This window comes from Lithobates pipiens, unplaced genomic scaffold (assembly GCF_037356315.1).
Source record: "Lithobates pipiens isolate NorthernLeopardFrog02 unplaced genomic scaffold, aLitPip1_a1.2 Scaffold_23, whole genome shotgun sequence".
NCBI classification, from domain to species: Eukaryota; Metazoa; Chordata; class Amphibia; order Anura; family Ranidae; genus Lithobates; species Lithobates pipiens.
Genome location: NW_027507785.1, coordinates 329,110,247 through 329,132,243, shown reverse-complemented (window position 1 = coordinate 329,132,243; position 21,997 = coordinate 329,110,247). Strand labels below are relative to the sequence as shown.

The 21,997-nt window shown below is 43.7% G+C and overlaps 1 protein-coding gene across 13 annotated transcripts in view; it reads right to left on the bottom strand.

Annotated features, from left to right (window-relative positions):
- The window catches only part of PTPRF (protein tyrosine phosphatase receptor type F), a 1,477,204-nt gene that overhangs the window by 9,716 nt on the left and 1,445,491 nt on the right, over positions 1–21,997 (bottom strand). For 9 of the 13 annotated variants that reach the window (XM_077450677.1, XM_077450676.1, XM_077450680.1 and 6 more), the window contains 9 exons: positions 19,638–19,753; positions 18,840–18,872; positions 17,934–18,031; positions 17,710–17,833; positions 10,992–11,167; positions 6,711–6,830; positions 3,004–3,158; positions 2,107–2,392; positions 1,231–1,409 (listed from right to left, as the gene is read on the bottom strand). In XM_077450677.1, coding sequence (XP_077306803.1) covers positions 1,231–1,409; positions 2,107–2,392; positions 3,004–3,158; positions 6,711–6,830; positions 10,992–11,167; positions 17,710–17,833; positions 17,934–18,031; positions 18,840–18,872; positions 19,638–19,753 — 1,287 coding nt within the window. The remainder of the gene's footprint in view (positions 1–1,230; positions 1,410–2,106; positions 2,393–3,003; positions 3,159–6,710; positions 6,831–10,991; positions 11,168–17,709; positions 17,834–17,933; positions 18,032–18,839; positions 18,873–19,637; positions 19,754–21,997) is intronic. The other 4 variants (XM_077450681.1, XM_077450683.1, XM_077450684.1 and 1 more) reach the window with 1 other exon arrangement.

Here is a 21,997-nt window from a genome sequence, read left to right as displayed (position 1 = left end):
CACACAGTGACCGTGGATTAACTGAGAGCCTTGGGCCCAGTGTACTAACGATCGGGGCCCTAATCTCCCGGGTTCTGGGTCACCTGATCGCTGTGGTAGCCTTTGATTGGCTACCACAGTGATCAGTCACTGTGAAGCCTGCCCCCCTGTGTTTTTCTATCTGTGAATGGAGAGGAAAGATACAATGTATCTTTCTCTTTCCTCGGAGAGAGGAAAAAAAAATGTGTAAAAATAAATATAAAAATATAATAATAAAAAAAAAAAACCTAGCTCAAAGTTTGATCTAGGTCAGTGGCAGGGTTAGGGTTTGTGTCACGTCAGGGTCGGTATATTTTGGGCAGGATTTTTTTTTTTTTTTTTCCATTTAATTGGCATCAGTGTCGGTGTGTTTTAGGTAGGGCAAAAAAAACAAAAATAGTAAAATGCAGACTATTGCTTCTGGGCCGTACTACGGGTACAATCAACAACTAGCATACACACATGTGGCATCGCTGCGATTGTCAGGAGCAGGAGAATTTATTTTGAGTTGTTCTTTGGTGGTGGGTTATGGTAACAAGAAACCTACAGCTAAAAAATGTTTTATTTATTTGTTTTTTTACTATTTTGGGCCAGTTTTCCTTTGATGATAAAAAATAAATAAAATTGGGAGATATCCATTACCATTTACCATCAAATTAAAGCCCAATCTGTCCTGAAAAAAAAAGTGATATAATCCACCTGGGTGCACAAAGTAGTTGTGATGATATGTACAATTTTACTAACACATGTCAAAGTTGCAAAATTGTGCTTAGGCATTAAGATTTGTTTTATCCTTAGGTGTGAAGGGATTAAAGAAATATGGGGCGGGTGTATTGTCCTTCTTAAAACTGCTAGTTGCACTCAGGAAGTTAGAATTTTAAATTTCTGCACTTGTTCTGGAAACCACTAAAACCGATGCATCATGGCAGCCAAGAGACTAGCATTTTCGGGAGTCAGTTGCCAACTGCAACCTCCATAATTTTTTAATAATAGGATTTCTTTCATAAAAGAGCAGAGGGTCGCATTCAGCACTGGAGATGTAAGACTGCTCCTACCTGCAGGAACAAGTACACTATAACAACCCCCAGCACCTCCTCTGGAGTGTAAGTTCCCAGTACGAGATGGGGGAGCCCCAGCTGTGGCAGAAAACAGCCGTTCTGACAGGTTCTCTTTATTCACAAATCACATAACTGCTTTCCTATAGGACGTTACCTATAGCCATCGATGGAGCTGGCGTTGATGTAGTCAGAGCCCTCAACACCACGGATTGGCTGAAGACACACGCGGCTCGATTCATAGGGCATAATATTCACCAGCCGGTTCTTGAACTTGTTGCATGGTAGGTTGGCACTGATGAACCGTGAGGTGTGGGCTTTGGAGTTAGCCAATAGCTACGTAGTAAAGAAGAGGGGGAAAAAAAACTGAGTAAACAAGATTTCTGAAGACGAACGAGAAAGCCAAGTCCTAGAATGTGAACAGGAGCACAGTCTAAATCTTGAGAGACATTCCCTTTAAATCAGTGGTCCATCAACCCTGTCCTCAGGGCCACTAACAGGCCAGGTTTGCAAGATAACTGAAATACATCACACTATATACTTTGCTCAGTGATTGCAGTATTCTAGTCTGCATCTCCCGAAGGTAATACATACAACCTGGCCTGTTAGTGGGCCCTGAGGACAGTGTTGATGACCACTGCTTTAAATTACCACAATCCATCTGGTGCGTGTCTGGTGACTGTCAATGAAGATAGACTCATCACCAACAGGGCTGTCTTTAAGGCAGGGCAAAAGCGGCTGCTGCCCCAGGCCCAGTCATTGCTGTGGGGGCCCAAAGCAGCTGCCCCTTGAGCCTACACTGCCTGAAAATAGTTGACAAGTGGATTTGGGAGGGCCCAAGAAAATGGTTTGCCCAGGGTCCAACCAATATTAAAGATGACCCTGACCACCAACACATCTACCCAGCACCAAAGGGAAGCAAAATTAGTTCAACCCCAACACAGAAGTGTCCTCCTCCTACTGTCAATGTGAGGAGTGCCATGGTTATAGATTGATGGTTATTTGGTAGATACTGGCACACATGGCGACGTACCTTGAACTCTAGCTCCATGGCGGTGACGCTCTCTCCCACAGGGACCTGAGACAGTTTCTGGATATGTGCATACAGGCTGCGTGCCGGCACTTCTGTGTTCCCACACATGACCGCCTCTAGCAGGGCTTCGTGGATGAAGACGTATTGGTCCTCCGTCTGTACCATGTAGTTCCGCTGAGAGCGCATACAGGTCACCTGACCATAGATATCCACCGTCTTCTCCAGCTTCACTCGCTCCAGCATGGCGTCAATCACAATGAAGCACCCTGTTCTTCCCACACCGGCGCTGTTCAAATAATACAAGTGGGGGGGGGGTTATTGGATTATTTAAAGCCAAATATGACCTAAGGCCTCATTCACACAGGGGATTCTCATTATTTAAGCTGAGAGCATAAAAATTCATATCGTCTTCTTCTGTATTGTCTGCAGCTGCAGATGGACCAAGGAGGAAACTGTAGTGTTCTTTCCTAGTAGCCAGAGACCATATGACCTATACTCTTGGAATTTTAATGCAGCGGAGGCACTGTGTTTTCAGCTCACTACAGGAAATCTCAGTGGATTTCTGGTAGAACTGGTATTTTTCTACACTTGCAGCATTTGCACAGAGAAAAGACATGGTGAAATGTGCATGTGTTGCAAAGATGTACTGTACAGTATATGTTTTTCTTTTTCCTGCCCTGACATACACTTTAATATTTCATTGATTGCCTGCATAGTTGACACAATGTAAAGCCTATTCTACAAGGCTGTCTTCCCGAGTGCTACTGTGCCCCTTTATGATGAGGATGTTCCCCACATGTTGCCCTTTGGGACATCAGCTGCCCCTGTGTGCCCCCCTTTCTGTACCCAATCCTGAAAGGGATCTCTGGGTGACAGCAACCCCCGGTCTCCTCTTACCTGCAGTGTACCACCATAGGCCCGGCATCTGCTGGGTTACAGGCCTTCACTCTGCGAAGGAAGGCCAGGATAGGCGTGGGGTACTCGGGAACCCCGTGGTCTGGCCAGGCCATGAACTGGAACTGTCTGATTTCTCGTTTTTCACTGGAGCCGTTCTGTAACACAGATAGAAAGGGAATACAATACAAGGCAAATTTAAACACTCTATAAATCCCAATCATGTTTATACCACTATCACTGGTCCGTTTTAGGAAGTATTATCCAGATCTGCACATACAGCAAAGTATCTATACCAGCGGGACCTTTTTAGCTCAAGGTGTCGGATTAAAAAATTTGAAAAGTTGCATTTGCACCAAATGAGCAGATACTTTTATTGAGAACAAAATAGTTTTGATTCAAGGACACTGGGCTCAATGCAAAACCCCCTTTTCCCTTTTTTGGGACTTCAAGTGCTCTCCCAACACCATAGTAGTCGTATAGTGGTTAACAAAGAGCTGTGGGGCCCAAGAATTTCTCCACGACCATGAAAGGAAGGGTGTTCCTTGCCCCTAGTAGTGGATAGATAGTACCCATCGGGGAGCTTATTCAACAAATAAGAAAAAAAGCCGGGAGAAGAAAGGTGAGAAAAAAGAGAGAGAGGGGGGGGGAGACCCCAAGCTCTGGTCCGCGCCACCCGAAGGCCCCTCATATCGGAGCCGTACGGGAGTCTCCAGTCAAATAGCTGATCCACAAACCCCAGACTTTTTTTCCGAAACCTCTATTTTGTTATTCAAGACTGTGAAGACCCTTTTCATTGACCATGAGCCAGGAGCGCTTGCGCTTGGGGCATTGCCACCATATATGGTATGTCGTTCCGTCTTGCCCACAACCTCAAACACTTTGGAGAAGCTCCCAGAACATATGTAGCCAGTCTGGTCGGCACCATGTACCATCTAAAAAGGACCTAGTTTCATTCTATAATAGAGGTGTTCGCAAGTGATTTGGATGCTGTTTGGGCAATCGATTGCCACTCCTCTAGTTCGAGATTTTATAGGAGGTCTTGCTCCCATTTGACCATGTAATCTTGTTTGACTGAGGTATACATTAAGATAGTATACAATTCCGAAATATGTAACAGTTCCCATCTTAAAAAGGCCCAATTCACAAAGGTGCATAACATGCCTTTCTCAGTCTGCTCTTTAAGGCCAAAGACAGAGCAAATTTCTTTCCTGCAACCACTGTGTTGATATGGGAATCCCTCCTGCTGAGCCATTGTGTTCTCCTAGCAGAGAGGCAGCTTCCCCCGCCAGGAGAACACAGTGATTATTGCTACTGGCTAGAACAGCCGCTCGCAATAATTGCATGTAAAATCAAGCAGACTGATCAACTTGAGTACATTCAGCCTGCCCATACATGCTTCACATGTCGGCTGGCTCCTGCTCAAAGTCTATGGCTGGCTTAAAGTGGTTGTAAACCTAGTTAAACCACTTTTACCTACAGGTAAGCCTATAATAAGGCTCACCTGTAGGTACTGTAAATATCTTTTAAAGTTTTTAGGAGATATTTACCATATACGCTTGTGCCAACGTCATTAGCACATGTGCACCGAAGAAACAGCTTGATTGTCCCGTTTCTAAAGAGCCTGTGCCTGGACTGGCGGCTCCCGTGTGCTTGGGAGTGATGCCATTGCGGCTCCGGTCAATCATGGTACCGGAGCCTGCGAACCCAGAAATGACTCCGGGAGACATGTCACCGGTTACAGCGGTGTATGGGGACCACTGCAACAGAGTCAATCTAAGCTAATTATTTCATAATGAGCTAGTATGCGATGCCAACTAGCTCATTATGCCTTTTTGCCTTGCAGGTTTTTTTTTTTTTTTTAATAGGTTTACAACCACTTTAAGAAGTACCAGGGTTGAATACCTACTCCCCCCCCCCCCCCCCCCCACTACATGACAGGGTCCTTCCCTAGTGTAGGGGGGAGAGCAGATATTCACACATGTGGAAGGGTCAGATATCTGGGCAGCAGGAAAGTGACAGAGTTGAAAGATATGAGCCACTGGAAAGGTAAGTATACATGGACTTCTTTTACATGGTGTGGTTATGTTACAAGTGACCCCGTGGTTGCGCCCCCCACTGAACCCTGGCATGTGGCAGGGGAGTAGGTATTCAACCAATGTAAAAATCAAAAATTGTAAAAATATATTGCAGCTTACTGAACCTTAGACGTGGTGGCTGCATTTTTTTTTTCCTTTCAGCTTCCTCCCCTTTAATGTCCCCTGGTGATCCTGCCAGTAACACACTTCCTGTCCCAGGGTGAAAATACCCTGGGACAGGAAGGAGGTACTGTATGGAGGAGCAGCGTTGTCACCCTTGGCCGCTCTCCTGATTTTGATCTCAAAGACCTTCCTTCTTTCCTCATCTTGATTACATAGGAAGGAGAAGTTCTTGGAAAAGCAGCTGGAGGCATTGGGGGTTTATTTACTGAAGGCAATTCCACTTTGCACTACAAGTGCACTTGGAAGTGAAGTCGCTGTAGATCTGAGGGGGACAGGCAAGGAAAATAAAAAACTAAATTTTTGCTTGCACGTGATAGGATGATGGAAATCAGCAGAGCTTCCCAGTGCTGGGATGTGTTCTGTCTATCACAGGCCCAGGGGGTTAGGAGGAGGCGGGGCTGTGTGCGACGGTGAGCGGAGCAGAGACACGTAAGCTGTAACAGCGGCTATCCGCTCTGATCTCTGGCTCTCCTCTGCCATGGTGAGTCTACAATGTTTTGCGCGGTGAGTCTGCAATGTTGGGCGCGGTGAGGAATTATACTTTAATTCTTGAGAGTAGGTGCAAAAATTGGGACAGGCTTGTAGGGGCCCCAGTGCATTACTTTGCCCAGGGGCCCATGATGCTGTTAAGATGGCCCTGCTTATAGTGCAAAATGGATTGATCTTTAGTAAATCAACCCCCCATTGTGTTATTATTGCTGCAACTGGGCTGCGCATGTGCCGGATTTCTAATGCCAGAAACTGTATCTATGTGCATGAACAAAAATCCCCCACGCATGTGCAGATGCTCCACAGGGCTCTACCAGGTCCCAAATACTCAGCAGAGACCAGCGGCGCAACTTCTAACATGCTTGATTTTTTTCTAAGATGGTGGTACAGAAGATGGGGGGGTGGGGGATTGATGCGGCACTGATGTTCCACATAAATATTCACTGATTTTATAATCCTCCTAGAAATATTTCTACTCCCAGAATGATACTTTGAATCTTCCCTAATAATAACAGATACACAATTACAAAAAGTTAAGTGTCCGTCTGGGACGATCTGTCGGGGTGGGTTGTACGGCGGCGTCCGCAAACAAGAACGGTTAAAATGAAAACTCCAACAATGACATTATCGAGCCGCGGCGCACTAAACTCAGTCACCGTCTCCCCACAATAGGTATCCAAAAAGTTTCGCTCGGCACCGCTATCTGCATTCATTGTTCCTCTCATTAAGCTCAGCGCACCGTAAAATTATATTATAATTGAAAATTAAATTAAAACATTACACTCTTAATTTGCTTGTCTAGCTTCTCCCATAATGTGCTGTCTTATCGCGGTCAGGAGGGGGGGGGGGGGTGCGTGATGGGCGGAGGAGGAGGAGGAAGAGGAGATATCATTACTTGTGGGGTCACCCATGCAGGAGGAGGGAAGTTAATGGTTAGAAACAACACTCCCTTCATCTCACCTTGTAGAGGGCGAACGTCCTCACTGTGTACGTGGCCAATTCGACCGTGTCCAGCAGGGTGACTTGTATCATTCCGTACGTCTCGGAGCCGCGGCTGGGCCAGTACTGGTCGCATTTCACCTGCGATTCAGACACAAATACCATTAATAATTTAGTAAACTACCAGAGATCATTGATTATACGGTCTGTTGGAGAACTATTTGTCGCGTCTCATCCTCGGACGTACACCCCGCCACCCACATCCTCCTTCACAATCGTTTTATAAACACAACCTTCTGCGAGGAGAAAATGTTACATTTGCGAGATCCATCACAGATCAATCAATTTATTATTAAAGCCCAACTGAACTTTCAGCCTAAATTGACTACACACATTCCAGGAGCCTCAAAAGATGAAAGGCGTGCAAAGCCTTACAGTTCATTTTCTTTAAAAAGCAGCCACAGAGCAGAAAAGCCTGTCCCCTGGCAGCAAGCTGCAGAGAAGGACCCTTCTTCTATGTGGAAGCGGTGGTCTCTCTGCAGAGGTCAGACATTGCCTGCACTGAGTCAGACTCCTAGATCTGCAATCAGCATATCCCTGCTGATTAGTGAACTCTAGTTCCGAATAAGCAAGGGGTTTTTCAGACCTCTGGAGAGAGACCACTGCTTTCATGCAGACATCAAGGGTCCATCTCTTTAGTATTCTTGCGGAGAAGGACCCTTTGCTCACTGTGTGCAAGCAGTGGTCTCTTTGCAGAGGTCAGACATGCCCCCGACTGAGTCAGACCGATTTTCTCCACAATCAGCAGAACCCATGCTCCCTTGCCACCCGTGCCACTTTGCCAACGTATATCGGCGTGACCTGGTCGGCAAGTGGTTAATGACCTCTGGAGAGAGACCACCGCTTCCACACAGAGAGCAAGGTTCTGTCTCTTCAGCATAGTTACATAGTAGGTGAGGTAGAAAAAAGACAAGTCCACCCTATGTGTGTGATTATATGTCAGTATTACATTGTATATCCCTGTATGTTTCGGTCATTCAGGTGCTTATCCAAGACCCCTTTCACACCACACTGCCCATAGCGTGGGCGGTAAAACACCGCTATTTTTAGCGGTGTTTTACTGCCAGATTTACGGCGCATTTCGGCCGCTAGCGGGACGCTTTTTTACCCCCGCTAGCGGCCGAGAAAGGGTTAAAACCACCGCAATAGCGGTGTTTCGCCGGCGGTATTACAGCGCTGCCCCATTGATTTCAATGGGGAGCAGCGGTGGAGGAGCGGTAAACACACCGCTCCAAAGAAGCTGCTGGCAGGACTTTTCCCTGACATCCTGCCAGCGCACCGCTACAGACAATGGTGCAGCTTCTTTCGGGAGGATTGCAGGCACTATTTCTAACGCTATAGCGCCTGCAAAACGCCCTGGTGTGGAAGGGGTCTTATAGTTTCTTAAAACTATCGATGCCCCCCCGCTGAGACCACCACCTGTGGAAGGAAATTCCACATCCTTGCCGCTCTTACAGTAAAGAGCCCTCTACGTAGTTTAAGGTTAAACCTCTTTTATTCTCATTTTAATGAGTGGCCGCATGTCTTGTTAAACTCCCTTCTGCAAAAAAGGTTTCTCCCTATTGTGGGGTCACCAGTACAGTATTTGTATATTGAAATCATATCCCCTCTCAAGCATCTCTTCTCCATGCTCCGTAGAGAAGGACCCTTTGCTCTCTGTGTGCAAGCAGTGGTCTCTTTGCAGAGGTCAGACATGCCCCGACTGAGTCAGATCCATTGTTCCGCAATCCACATAACCCATGCTCCCTGCTGATTAACCACTTCAGCCTCAGAAGGATTTGCCCCTTCCTGACCAGGCCCTTTTTGCGATTCGGCACTGCGTCGCTTTAACTGACAATTGCGCCGTCGTGCGACGTTGTACCCAAACAAAATTCATGTCCTTCTTTCCCCCCACAAATAGAGCTTTCTTTTGGTGGTATTTGATCACCTCTGCGTTTTTTTTTTTTTTTGCGCTATAAACAAAAAAAAGACAATTTTGAAAAAAAAAAAGCATTATTTTTTACTTTTTGCTATAATAAATATCCCCCCAAAAAATATATATAAAAAAAAAAAAAAAAAGAATTTCTTCCTCAGTTTGGGCCGATATGTATTCTTCTACATATTTTTGGTAAAAAAAATAAAATAAATTGCAATGAGCGTATATTGATTGATTTGCGCAAAAATTATAGCGTCTACAATGTAGGGGACAGATTTATGGTATTTTTATTTTTTTATTAGTAATGGTAGCGATCTGCCATTTTTTATCGTGACTGTGACATTGCGGCTGACACTATTTTGGGACCATGGACATTTATACAGCGATCAGAGCTAAAAACAGCCACTGATTACTGTGTAAATGTCACTGGAAGTGAAGGGGTTAACACTGGGGGCGATCAAGGGGTTAACTGTGTCCCCTATGAGTGTTTCTAACAGTGAGAGAGGGGACTGACTATAGGAGATGAAAGATCGTGATTCCCCGCTTGTAGGAACTCACAATCTCGATCTCTCTCCTCTCCTCACAGAACTAGGATGTGTGTGTTCTAACTCTGGGCGAGGATGGGCTCACTAGAACATGATAGAGATCACTGGGAGCAGTAGATCCCTTTTCTGTTGCTAGGCAGAACAAGGAAATGCCTTGTTTACATAGGCATCTCCCCATTCTGCCTCTTCGTGCCATGATATCGAGTTACCGGCGGACACGCTCCTACAGCGCACTCCTGCTAGCCGCAGATGACGGAGTGATGTAAGGGTACCTGGTTTTGCGCACCCGTGCCACTTTGCCAACGTATATCGGCGTGACCTGGTCGGCAAGTGGTTAATGACCTCTGGAGAGAGACCACCATTTCTACACAGAGAGCAAGGGTCTGTCTCCTCCAGAATGCTCATGGAGAATGACCCTTTGCTGTCTGGGTGCAAGCAGTGGTCTCTTAGCAGAGCTCAGACATGTCCTCCACTGAGTCAGACTCATAGCTTTACAATGAGCATATACCATGCTCCCTGCTGATTAATGAACTCTAGTTCTGACGTAGCAGGGGGTTTATCAGACCTCTGGAGAGAGACCACTGCTTCCACACAAAGAACAAGGGTCTGTCTCTTCCAGAATGCTAGTGGAGAAGGACCCTTTGCCCTCTGCGTGCAAGCAGTGGTCTCTTTGCAGAGGGCAGACATGTCGTCCACTGAGTCAGACTCATAGCTTTACAATGAGCATATACCACTCTCCCTGATGATTAGTGAACTCTAGCTCTGACTTTGCAGGAAGTTTGTCAGACCTCTGCAGAGAGACCACTGTTTCCACACAGAGAAGGGGGGGGGGGTCCTGTTTCTGCAGCATGCTGGCACTAGCCAATGTATTTAGGCCATTTAAGATGACGGTTCAATTAGGTTTTTAATAAATATTCTGCATTAACCAAAGAATACTAATGTAGTGTATAAATTTGTGTTCCTTAAAATCTAACACTAACGTAAACTTAGTTCTATCCAAATTATCGTTGAACCACTAAAACATATTATCATATTCCTAGATAACGCGTCAAGGTGGGAATTCCAAAGTACACAAGTGACGCAATGAACACAATTTAAACAATGGACTGATTGCTTGGTCACCAATACTGGACACACATTCATTTTTTTAATAAATTCTGTGTAGAGCCAGGCGTTCTCTGATTGGAAGAGGTGGAAAAGATGGACAATGTCCCCATTAACGCCTCGTCCAATCACAGAATGTCTTTTACCATTGAAGAAAAATACAAGGTACTCTCTAAATGGTGGCGTTACCAAGCAAGCAATCCCTGATCTCCGAGCATGGATTTCCAATTATATGCATGCTTTTTGTGTACAGAGTCTGTCATCACCACCACACGTGTGTGTGTGTGTGTGTGTGTGTGTGTGTGTGTATGTATGTGTGTATATATATATGTGTGTGTGTGTGTGTGTGTGTGTGTGTGTGTGTATATATATATATATACACATACACAATTCTACTTTCAGATATGTAAAAGGATTCTTGTATATTTAAAAACATAAGTGGTTTTCTATGATGAATTATTGCTGTGAAGGGCACAATGGGACGATTGGTATGCAGTTTTTGTCTTGTGTTCCTCAGCCCCGGGGCAAGTAATAAAACCTAATTTAGCACGGATGCCGTGGCACCGATTAACAATATCATTTGTTGCAATTAACAATCTCCTTTGTAGATGAGATCTGGAGGCCTTGTGTGTTTTTATTTTTTTTTTCTCTGATTCCCGATTCCGTGGGACAACTCACCCTGGATTTCTCCTCAAGCCGGGTCATCATCACGATGGTGGAGGCCCTCTGCTCCCACACCAAGCGCCAGAAATCGGTGAAGGTTTCCGGCAGGGGGCCTTGAGTGGCGATGTAAGCGTTCTGCTTCCTGTACCCATCTATATAGTTGGAATTTATGTAGTCGCTGCCGGGAACGCCTGAGAAGAAGGAACAAGAGGTGGACAGGTTAGGAAACCGCAAAACTGTCAGTCTTCGCCTTCCCGAAATTTCACTATTTCTACAAACTGAACTGAAGTGGATAAGGAAGGCTAAATTTTAAGATTTTTTTTTTTTTTCAAAGATGCAACCTCCCCCATTTCTACGTCTGAATTCCGGGCAGCTCATGGAAAACGTCTATGGAGACATCTGTAAAGCAGCAGGCTGGTTGCTGCAGAGAACCTGCCTCAGGTGCTACAGGGAAAATCCAGGGGCTTGTACATCAATGGACTTCGGAATGATGGTCCAGGCAGGCTTCCATGGCCATTGCATTAAAGTTTGATTATACATTTTAACCCTTCCTTTTTAGCTCATTATTTATCACGTGCATGCTGCCATGTTGGCATCAGAAAAACTGAAAATTGTATCAAATACTTACTGTAATTTTCCTTTACTGACACCAATCCATGGCAGCGTACGGACCCTACATTTTTTGATCTTGTTATTTTTACGCAGAATGGGGGAGGTTGCTCTAGCTTTCCTTTCCTTTTTATAGATTTTTAGACAGGTCCCGTGGGTGGATATAGAAGTGAAGCTATATCGCATGTATGCTGCCATGCATTGACGTCAGGAAAGGAAAATTACGGTTCGTATTCGATACAATTTTCTGTTTTTAATGCCAATTTTGGTTGCCTGGTAAAAATGGAGGCTATTTTAGAAGATATAATAATCCAGATACAGTTTGTAAGGGCGCTCTGAACTTCAGGACCAAGCAAAAAACAGATATCTTTAGGAACCAGAAAGTCTATAATAGGGTATCTTCCACACTTATGGCTGCACTTATGAAGAGAAGCAATCTCTGAATAGGAAACAGAAAAACAAAGAAAAGGCGCCTCTAAAGGCCCATACACACGATCAGACTTTTTGACAACAAACATGCAAATTAGCTGTTTTGGAGCAACATCTGACCGTGTGTATGCTCCATCGGACAAACTTTTTTGGTTTTCATCAGACTTTTGTTGGCTGTGCGAACGGACAAACTTTCTGGCAACAAAAGTCAGATGGAGCAAAGTCTGATCGTGTGTACGGAAAACCATAGGACTTTTGTACAAAGTACAAACAGGCATGCTCAGAACCAATGCAAAAGATCAGACAACAATACAGAAGTTGACCAAAGGTGGCGGTAAAGAGCAGAAAAACCACGTGATTTGGTGAAAGTTGGCTGAAAAAGTCCTGCCGTGTGTATGCAATACAAGTTCAGGGCCGACGCCCTTTGTACAAAAATCCAAGGGAAAGTTTGTACAAAGTCCTATCGTGTGTATGAGGCTTTAGTGTAGAATTAAAAGCTGTTTAATTTCCCCAAAAAGGGTTAAAAACACTTACAAGATATGTAGACTGGCAGAGCATATCATTAATATCCATGTAGGTGGTCCGGCATGAATGCAGTGGTCACTGGCATATACCAGTTCTTTAGGCTGTGTGTGTCCAGTAGCAGGGAGGTCCAGGGGATGCCAACAGGAAAATCAGCAGGGAGCTCCAAGAGAACTGGCAGGCCAGCCCGCAATCACAGTCTCAAAACACGAGGATCCTGGAAGTGACGTCAGCGGCAGGAGACAATAACCAGCAACCAGCGTGGACCACAAACAGGAAGCAGTCATCAAAGAGGGACGCGTTTCGGAACATCTCATTAGTTCCTTTATCAACCCGATGACTGTGTGTGTATGGGACTAATTTATACTACCTGGGCGGACCTTAGGGGCGGGGATATGTAAATGGAGCGTTATCACAATATAAAGGTATAGGACAGGGGGAAAAACAGAAACAGAAACAAAATCCCTATCCAAACAAAAAAATATATATGATTTCTTACAGAGCAACAACCAATAAGCGACATTTAAAAATAAAAATAAACATAAAATGAAAATGAGAATCAGTATTTTTACACAGTCTTCAATAATGCTTAGGTCTAGGTATAATATATAAGACTGAAGGGGAGGGAGTAGGGGGGAAAAAAAAAAAAAAAAAGGAGGGGCAAAAGAAGAAAGGGAATGAAGGGGCAAAGAGAAACTATTTTGAAAAATATATCTAGGGCAAAAAATATGTATAAATATATTAGCTAAATATATTTAAAAAAATATAAAATATATAAATATACCGAAAAGGTTAAAATTATTTAAAAATATTTACCATATTTAAAATAATATACTAATAGAAAATTATATACTACTAAAAAGATCTTGCACAAATATATTAGGAAAGGAGGAATCTAGAGAATGGCACTAGTTTCAAAGTCCTCGTTCAACCCTCCAGGGGCAAGAACATTTAAAGTAAAAATCCAAAACATTTCTCTATGACAGAGTTTTCTGAAACGTTCGGCTGAGGGGAGGTTCTTTGGCATTGTCTCAATGACCCAGACCCTTAAACCATCTGTAGATTTTTGATGATACTTGAGGAAATGCTTAGGAACACTGTGATTATCTAATCCACCGGAGATGAAACGGCGATGCTCGCCGAAACGCTTGCGAAGTGGCCTAATGGTTCTCCCTACATAAAACAGGCCGCAAGGACATGTTAGACAGTATACCACATGGTCAGTGGAGCATGTGTGAAAACCCTTGATAGGGTATGTTTTTCCTTTTACAACAAAGTCCTTCTGGCCATGTCTTACAAACTGGCAGGTTTTGCATAATGGTTTGCGGCATTGGTACATACCCGAGATAGCTAGAAAAGTGGGAATAGAGCTACCAGGGGGAGGAGGTTTCTCTTTAAGTTTACTTGGTGCCACTTTGCTCTTAATATTAGGTGCTTTTCTGTACGCAAACTTTGGCCTATTGGGAACAACAGGAAGGAGATGCTCATCCTGAAGCAGCAAGGGCCAATGTCTCCGTACAATACTCTCCATCTGTTTGTGATGAGAATGAAATTGAGTGATGAAGCGTAAATCATTAAGATTTTTACTACCACGGATAGAGGTATATGAAGAGGGAGTTGTATTTTTGTATTGAGAACATGCTGTTTCCACAAGATGTACTGGGAACCCTTTATCAAGGAATTTTGCTTTTAAAGTCTTACTCTGATTATCGTAATCATCAATTCTAGTACAATTCTTTTTTAGTCTGCAAAATTGGCTCTTGGGTATATTGTTGAGCCATTGGGGGTGATGACAACTTTTATAGTGGAGAAATGAGTTCCCTGCAGTAGGTTTGGTAAAATTCTTGGCATGAATATCTTTGCCAACAGAAAATAATTCCAAATCAAGGAAAGCTAACTTATCTTTATCCAGAACAGAGGTGAACTGTAAGCCCATATTATTATTGTTACAATGTGTAACAAAATCTAAGACTGAAGATGCACTGCCATCCCAAATAATAATCACATCATCTATGTAACGACCATAGAACACAATGTGGGAGAGAAAAGGATTGTTTTGCCATATGTGCAAGGATTCCCAATGCCCCATAGTAAGATTGGCATATGAAGGTGCAAAATTTGCCCCCATAGCAGTCCCATTCACTTGAAGAAAAAAATTATTATCGAATTTAAAATAATTGTGAGTGAGACAGAAAGAGGTAGCCTCAACAATAAAGGAGCCTTGCCTGGGGTTCAGCATAGGGTCCTGACACAAAAAGGATTGTATGGCACTCAATCCCACCTCGTGCGGTATGGAGGTATACAACGATTGGACATCTAGGGAGACCCAGAGATAACTGGGCTCCCAAGAGTAGGGAGAAAGCAATTCCAGCAAATGGGTGCCATCTCTAATGTAGGACTGGAGGGATTGGGCAAGTGGCTGAAGAAACTGGTCAACATATTGTGACAAGCCACTGGTAATACTACCCATGGCTGCCACAATAGGACGTCCAGGGGGATTAGTCAAATTCTTATGTACCTTAGGTAAATGATATAGGTAGGTTGACCAGTTTCTTCAGCCACTTGCCCAATCCCTCCAGTCCTACATTAGAGATGGCACCCATTTGCTGGAATTGCTTTCTCCCTACTCTTGGGAGCCCAGTTATCTCTGGGTCTCCCTAGATGTCCAATCGTTGTATACCTCCATACCGCACGAGGTGGGATTGAGTGCCATACAATCCTTTTTGTGTCAGGACCCTATGCTGAACCCCAGGCAAGGCTCCTTTATTGTTGAGGCTACCTCTTTCTGTCTCACTCACAATTATTTTAAATTCGATAATAATTTTTTTCTTCAAGTGAATGGGACTGCTATGGGGGCAAATTTTGCACCTTCATATGCCAATCTTACTATGGGGCATTGGGAATCCTTGCACATATGGCAAAACAATCCTTTTCTCTCCCACATTGTGTTCTATGGTCGTTACATAGATGATGTGATTATTATTTGGGATGGCAGTGCATCTTCAGTCTTAGATTTTGTTACACATTGTAACAATAATAATATGGGCTTACAGTTCACCTCTGTTCTGGATAAAGATAAGTTAGCTTTCCTTGATTTGGAATTATTTTCTGTTGGCAAAGATATTCATGCCAAGAATTTTACCAAACCTACTGCAGGGAACTCATTTCTCCACTATAAAAGTTGTCATCACCCCCAATGGCTCAACAATATACCCAAGAGCCAATTTTGCAGACTAAAAAAGAATTGTACTAGAATTGATGATTACGATAATCAGAGTAAGACTTTAAAAGCAAAATTCCTTGATAAAGGGTTCCCAGTACATCTTGTGGAAACAGCATGTTCTCAATACAAAAATACAACTCCCTCTTCATATACCTCTATCCGTGGTAGTAAAAATCTTAATGATTTACGCTTCATCACTCAATTTCATTCTCATCACAAACAGATGGAGAGTATTGTACGGAGACATTGGCCCTTGCTGCTTCAGGATGAGCATCTCCTTCCTGTTGTTCCCAATAGGCCAAAGTTTGCGTACAGAAAAGCACCTAATATTAAGAGCAAAGTGGCACCAAGTAAACTTAAAGAGAAACCTCCTCCCCCTGGTAGCTCTATTCCCACTTTTCTAGCTATCTCGGGTATGTACCAATGCCGCAAACCATTATGCAAAACCTGCCAGTTTGTAAGACATGGCCAGAAGGACTTTGTTGTAAAAGGAAAAACATACCCTATCAAGGGTTTTCACACATGCTCCACTGACCATGTGGTATACTGTCTAACATGTCCTTGCGGCCTGTTTTATGTAGGGAGAACCATTAGGCCACTTCGCAAGCGTTTCGGCGAGCATCGCCGTTTCATCTCCGGTGGATTAGATAATCACAGTGTTCCTAAGCATTTCCTCAAGTATCATCAAAAATCTACAGATGGTTTAAGGGTCTGGGTCATTGAGACAATGCCAAAGAACCTCCCCTCAGCCGAACGTTTCAGAAAACTCTGTCATAGAGAAATGTTTTGGATTTTTACTTTAAATGTTCTTGCCCCTGGAGGGTTGAACGAGGACTTTGGCACTAGTTTCATTCTCTAGATTCCTCCTTTCCTAATATATTTGTGCAAGATCTTTTTAGTAGTATATAATTTTCTATTAGTATATTATTTTAAATATGGTAAATATTTTTAAATAATTTTAACCTTTTCGGTATATTTATATATTTTATATTTTTTTAAATATATTTAGCTAATATATTTATATATATTTTTCAAAATAGTTTCTCTTTGCCCCTTCATTCCCTTTCTTCTTTTGCCCCTCCTTTTTTTTTTTTTTCCCCCCTACTCCCTCCCCTTCAGTCTTATATATTATACCTAGACCTAAGCATTATTGAAGACTGTGTAAAAATACTGATTCTCATTTTCATTTTATGTTTATTTTTATTTTTAAATGTCGCTTATTGGTTGTTGCTCTGTAAGAAATCATATATATTTTTTTGTTTGGATAGGGATTTTGTTTCTGTTTCTGTTTTCCCCCCTGTCCTATACCTTTATATTGTGATAACGCTCCATTTACATATCCCCGCCCCTAAGGTCCGCCCAGGTAGTATAAATTAGTCCCATACACACACAGTCATCAGGTTGATAAAGGAACTAATGAGATGTTCCGAAACGCGTCCCTCTTTGATGACTGCTTCCTGTTTTGCTTCCTGTTTGTGGTCCACGCTGGTTGCTGGTTGTCGTCTCCTGCCGCTGACGTCACTTCCAGGATCCTCGTGTTTTGAGACTGTGATTGCGGGCTGGCCTGCCAGTTCTCTTGGAGCTCCCTGCTGATTTTCCTGTTGGCATCCCCTGGACCTCCCTGCTACTGGACACACACAGCCTAAAGAACTGGTATATGCCAGTGACCACTGCATTCATGCCGGACCACCTACATGGATATTGATATGCTCTGCCAGTCTACATATCTTGTAAGTGTTTTTAACCCTTTTTGGGGAAATTAAACAGCTTTTAATTCTACACTTAGAGGCGCCTTTTCTTTGTTTTTCTATTTTAGAAGATATGTGGACAAACACAAAGTCGTCGTCCATTTTTCTGTACAACCAAGTTTGCCAAAATCATTCTGCTCATCCATGGTAAAGTCTGGTTCTAAGGATCTGCATTGGGTCCAGTAAATATGAAGCTACTTACCATCCACGGAGGTGAGGATGACTCGTGAGTGGTCGTACGCTATAACGTTTGCATAGCGGTTCTTCGGCTTGTTCACCTCCAGATTGGAATGTTCCCAGGTGAACTGCTGACTGGGGTCGATGGACTGAAAGACAAACGAGAAGTCTCTAATATGTGCCCCTGGCTGGAGGGACTTTGGGGGGGGGGGGGGGGGGTGAACATGAGGGGCTGTACACAAGTCTCACCTCGTATTCCTGAGAGAATTTGAGCCCATCGTTGGCCTTTAGGCGCTCGATGTTGTCAGCGAGGTCGGTGATCGGGATGGGAGGATGGTCCCTCATACCTGAAAAGGAGAGAAGAAGAATAACATGACCCACCGCCCCAACATCCCATCCCCAAAGGCAGACAACGTGGATGGACAGTGCAGCAAGATGGACGGACAGACAAAGCTGTTGACACGTAGCATGCTGCAGCACTGCAGAGAGAAGCAGTGGGATGGACCGCAATGTCACCCATTGTTCATGCAGCCCTTGTGGACAGTCCACCCCGTGTCTGTGATGCTGTGCAGAGATGGTGGCATGGAGGGAGATGGGGATCAAGGGCATTTGGTAGGAGGACAGGAAAGCTATAAATTAAGAAAAAACAGTACAAAAAATATATATATAATAATAAAATATATATATTATAATAAAAAAAAAGTGTAATGGGAAGTTGTGGAGAAGCCATAGTAAATTTACAATGAAAAGAACATGGGGTAAACTTCAGAGAGGGAAATTACAAATCAGAATTCAGCAGAGAAATATTGTTTTGTGTTTCCTCCTTCAGGAAAAATAAAAATTCAAAAGAACCCCGGAGAAGAACCGGTGAAAATCACTAAATAAACCATCAAGTTGACCTGCGGGGGACTGATTTATGCCCTCGCCCGCAGCGCACATCACCTGCACTACCAACCTGCTCTGGTTTCGCTACTCTACTATCCTTCACAAGAACCGGGGAAAACTCGAGGATGGATGAGAGCAGGACAAAATATGAATGACACAGAGCAAACAAGATGAATTGTAGACTGAAAGGGCAATGATTGGGGAGTGTGGGGGAGGGGCAGTGGTCACTTTTTTTTTCCTAGACGGTTTACAGCAAGTTGTCAAACTAACTTGAGATATTCTGGTAACTGGGGACACTGGAACCTGCAAAGGAGACAAGAGCAGCAGAAGAACAGAATGCGATTAGAGGGATTGGGGATATGGGACAAGGATCTCTCCAATAGCACATAACAGGCAGGGCAGCCAACTAGCCAGATACTTAACCTATAACTACTGGAGCAGCACGAAAGCCAGGTGTCTGGCATTGCCAGAAAGAGAGGGCACCAATGGAAGCCCATGTATTTCGTGACTGGTTTTGTTTAAGGATAAAAAAAGGAAACCTGCCAACATGGTTGCAACCAGATGCAGCTGAGGATCCCATTCTGCACTGGGGCTGCCATGGCCTGACTATGCTGGTTCTGTGGCACAGGTGTCCATATGCAGCACTGGCGAGCTCTATTTATTTAAGTTATTAAATAAGGCAATGAAACCCATAAATGGCCAGTAACCCATAGCAAGCTAGTATTTACAGAGTCCTATAAGTAAATGATGGGCTACTATTAGTTGCCAGGTGTTGCTTCAGCCTGCTTTTTGTCCTAATGAATAAACGCAATCCTTTCTGCCACAAAAAATAGTTGACCAAATTTGTGTACTAGATTAGAAGTCTGTCTTTCTCGCCAACATTTTGGGAACAAAGATACTGCAGCCTCTTGCTTGTAGACCTTCTCACTATCCTAGAACAAAATGTACTGCAGTCTTTTGCTTAGAGACCTTCTGCTAAGTACTGCCTGAGTGTATAGGAGATGAAGATGGGAAAAGAACACAAAGGATCAAGGGGAAGGGGTTTACAATACAGATAACATTACTAACCTGGAGTCTGGTAGTTGAGTCGTCTCATTTCCACCGGGTCAGAGGAATTGGCCAGCAGAGAGTCTTTCAGTCCAGGCATTTGGTCCTCTTTGCTGGAGGGAGAGTTGGTCCTTTTCCTGTTTAGCAGACAAATGCAGGTATAAAATATATATCATGGTACAGAACAAACATTGGGGATGGGAGTTAATAAAGGGTTAAAGAAAAGGATCATTTACATAGCATACTTTGCATAGCAACTCTTGCGCTATAATGATTATCATTGATGAAATAAATACTGCAACATGAATCTGCAATAGGAACAATAGTTGGTTGTTTTTGCAACAATACCAGATAAACATAATTATGAACACAGTTCTGATCTATATTATGGCAATGATCTAACAAATATTCTGCTGCAGGCACTAAAACCCTGAGCCACCACCAATAACAGGAGCTGGTTCCCACAGTCTCTTCAAAGAAAGGAAGGGAAGGAACCGCTTGACACCTTAAAAGCCTCAGGACAATATATGGATTTGGCCAATAAAAAGTCAAACTCCATCCGATGTAATGCGCTTCACGCGGTCAGGAACTTACTCATAGGGTCTGGGGGGAGTAAGCTCCTGACCATGTGACAAGCCTTAGAAGTTCTGTACGTTGGATGGATTAGTCTGTCTGTTGAATGACTCAAATTGTCCCGAGGCTCATGGGGTCTAGGGAGAGTAAGCTTCGGACCAAGTGAAAAGCGTTAGTGGTTCTGTACATCGGATGGAGTAGTCTGTTTGGTGGATTACTCAATAAATTGCCCCCGAGGCTTTTAAGACGGTGAGCGGCTCCCTTCCTTTCTTTTGAGGCAGATGTGCTTCCAAATCTTGCTCTACAATCTAGTTAGTTAGGCAGCGAATGATATCGCCCTAGAATCCAACATTTCCTTTTGTCAATGGCTAACACGGACTAAAAGCAATGTTAGATCATGGCTCCAAAGAAAGGAAGGAAATGAACCGCTCACCATCTTAAAAGCCTTGGGGGCAATTTATTGAGTAATCCAACAAGCAGACTACTCCATTACGATGTACAGAACCACTAACCCTTTTCACTTGGTCAGAAGCTTACGCCCCTAGACCCTATGAGTAAGCTCATTACATCAGATGGAGTAGTCTGTTGGGTGACTCTTTTGTTGATTGCTTATAGAGTCTTGTACTGTGTCAGCTATGTTTAGACCATTCTCTATAGAGGCTCCAAAGAAAGGAAGCAAAGGAATGGCTCACCATCTGAAAAGCCTCCGCACAATTTATTGAGTCATCCAACAGACTACTCCATCTGATGTAATGTGCTTCACTTGGTCAGGAGCTTACTCATATGGTCTAGGGGTGTAAGCTTCTGACCAAGTGAAAAGCGTTAGTGGTTCTGTACGTCGGAATGGAGTAGTCTGTTGGATTACTCAATAAATTGCCCCCCAGGCTTTTAAGATGGTGAGCGGTTCATTTCCTTCCTTTCTTTGGAGCCATGATCTAACATTGCTTTTAGAGCGTTGGACCATTTTAGCCATTGACAAAAGGAAATGTTGGATTTTAGGGCGCTATCATTTGCTGCCTAACTAACTAGATTGTAGAGCAAGATTTGGAAGCACATCTGCCTCACTAGAAAGGCTTCAAAGAAAGGAAGGGAGCCGCTCACCGTCTTCAAAGCCTCTGGGGCAATTTATTGAGTAATCCAACAGACTACTCCATTCCGATGTACAGAACCACTAACACTTTTCCCTTGGTCAGAAGCTTGCACCCCTAGAGCTTACACAGTACAAGACTCTATAAGCATTCAACAAAAGATGTTGGCTTTTAGGGCGATGGCATTTACTGCCTAACTACCGTAAATAGACTGGAGACCCAGGTTTGGAAGCACACCCAGGCCTCACTATATAAACTGACTGTAAGAAAAATGATTTCTATACGCCAGGGTAGGCAAAGTCTGGCTCTCCAGCTTTGGTGAAGCTACAACTCCCATTATGGGTCTGCCGCTTGGTGTCATGCCTATGCCTGGAGTCTTGCGAGACATTTTGGGACTTGTAGCTCCACAGCAGCTGGAGTGCTAAATGTTGTGTGACCCTGCTATATACGAAACAAGATTCAGACGTTATCAACTCAAGACATGAGTGGCGCTGGGTGACTTCTGTATTATGGCGTTGAAGGGGAATTTTAAAACACATAAAGAGAGATTGAAGAAAGGAGAACCGGTTCAAAAGATATCTCAAGACTCTGGAAAAGAGACTGAGCAGAGGCAGAAATTGTGACTTCCTGTGAAGCAACCTCTTAGGAACATCTCCACATCAAAGGGACTCTACAAAGACTCCCACCATCTCCCTCCTTGGTGGTACAGGACGTCTCTTC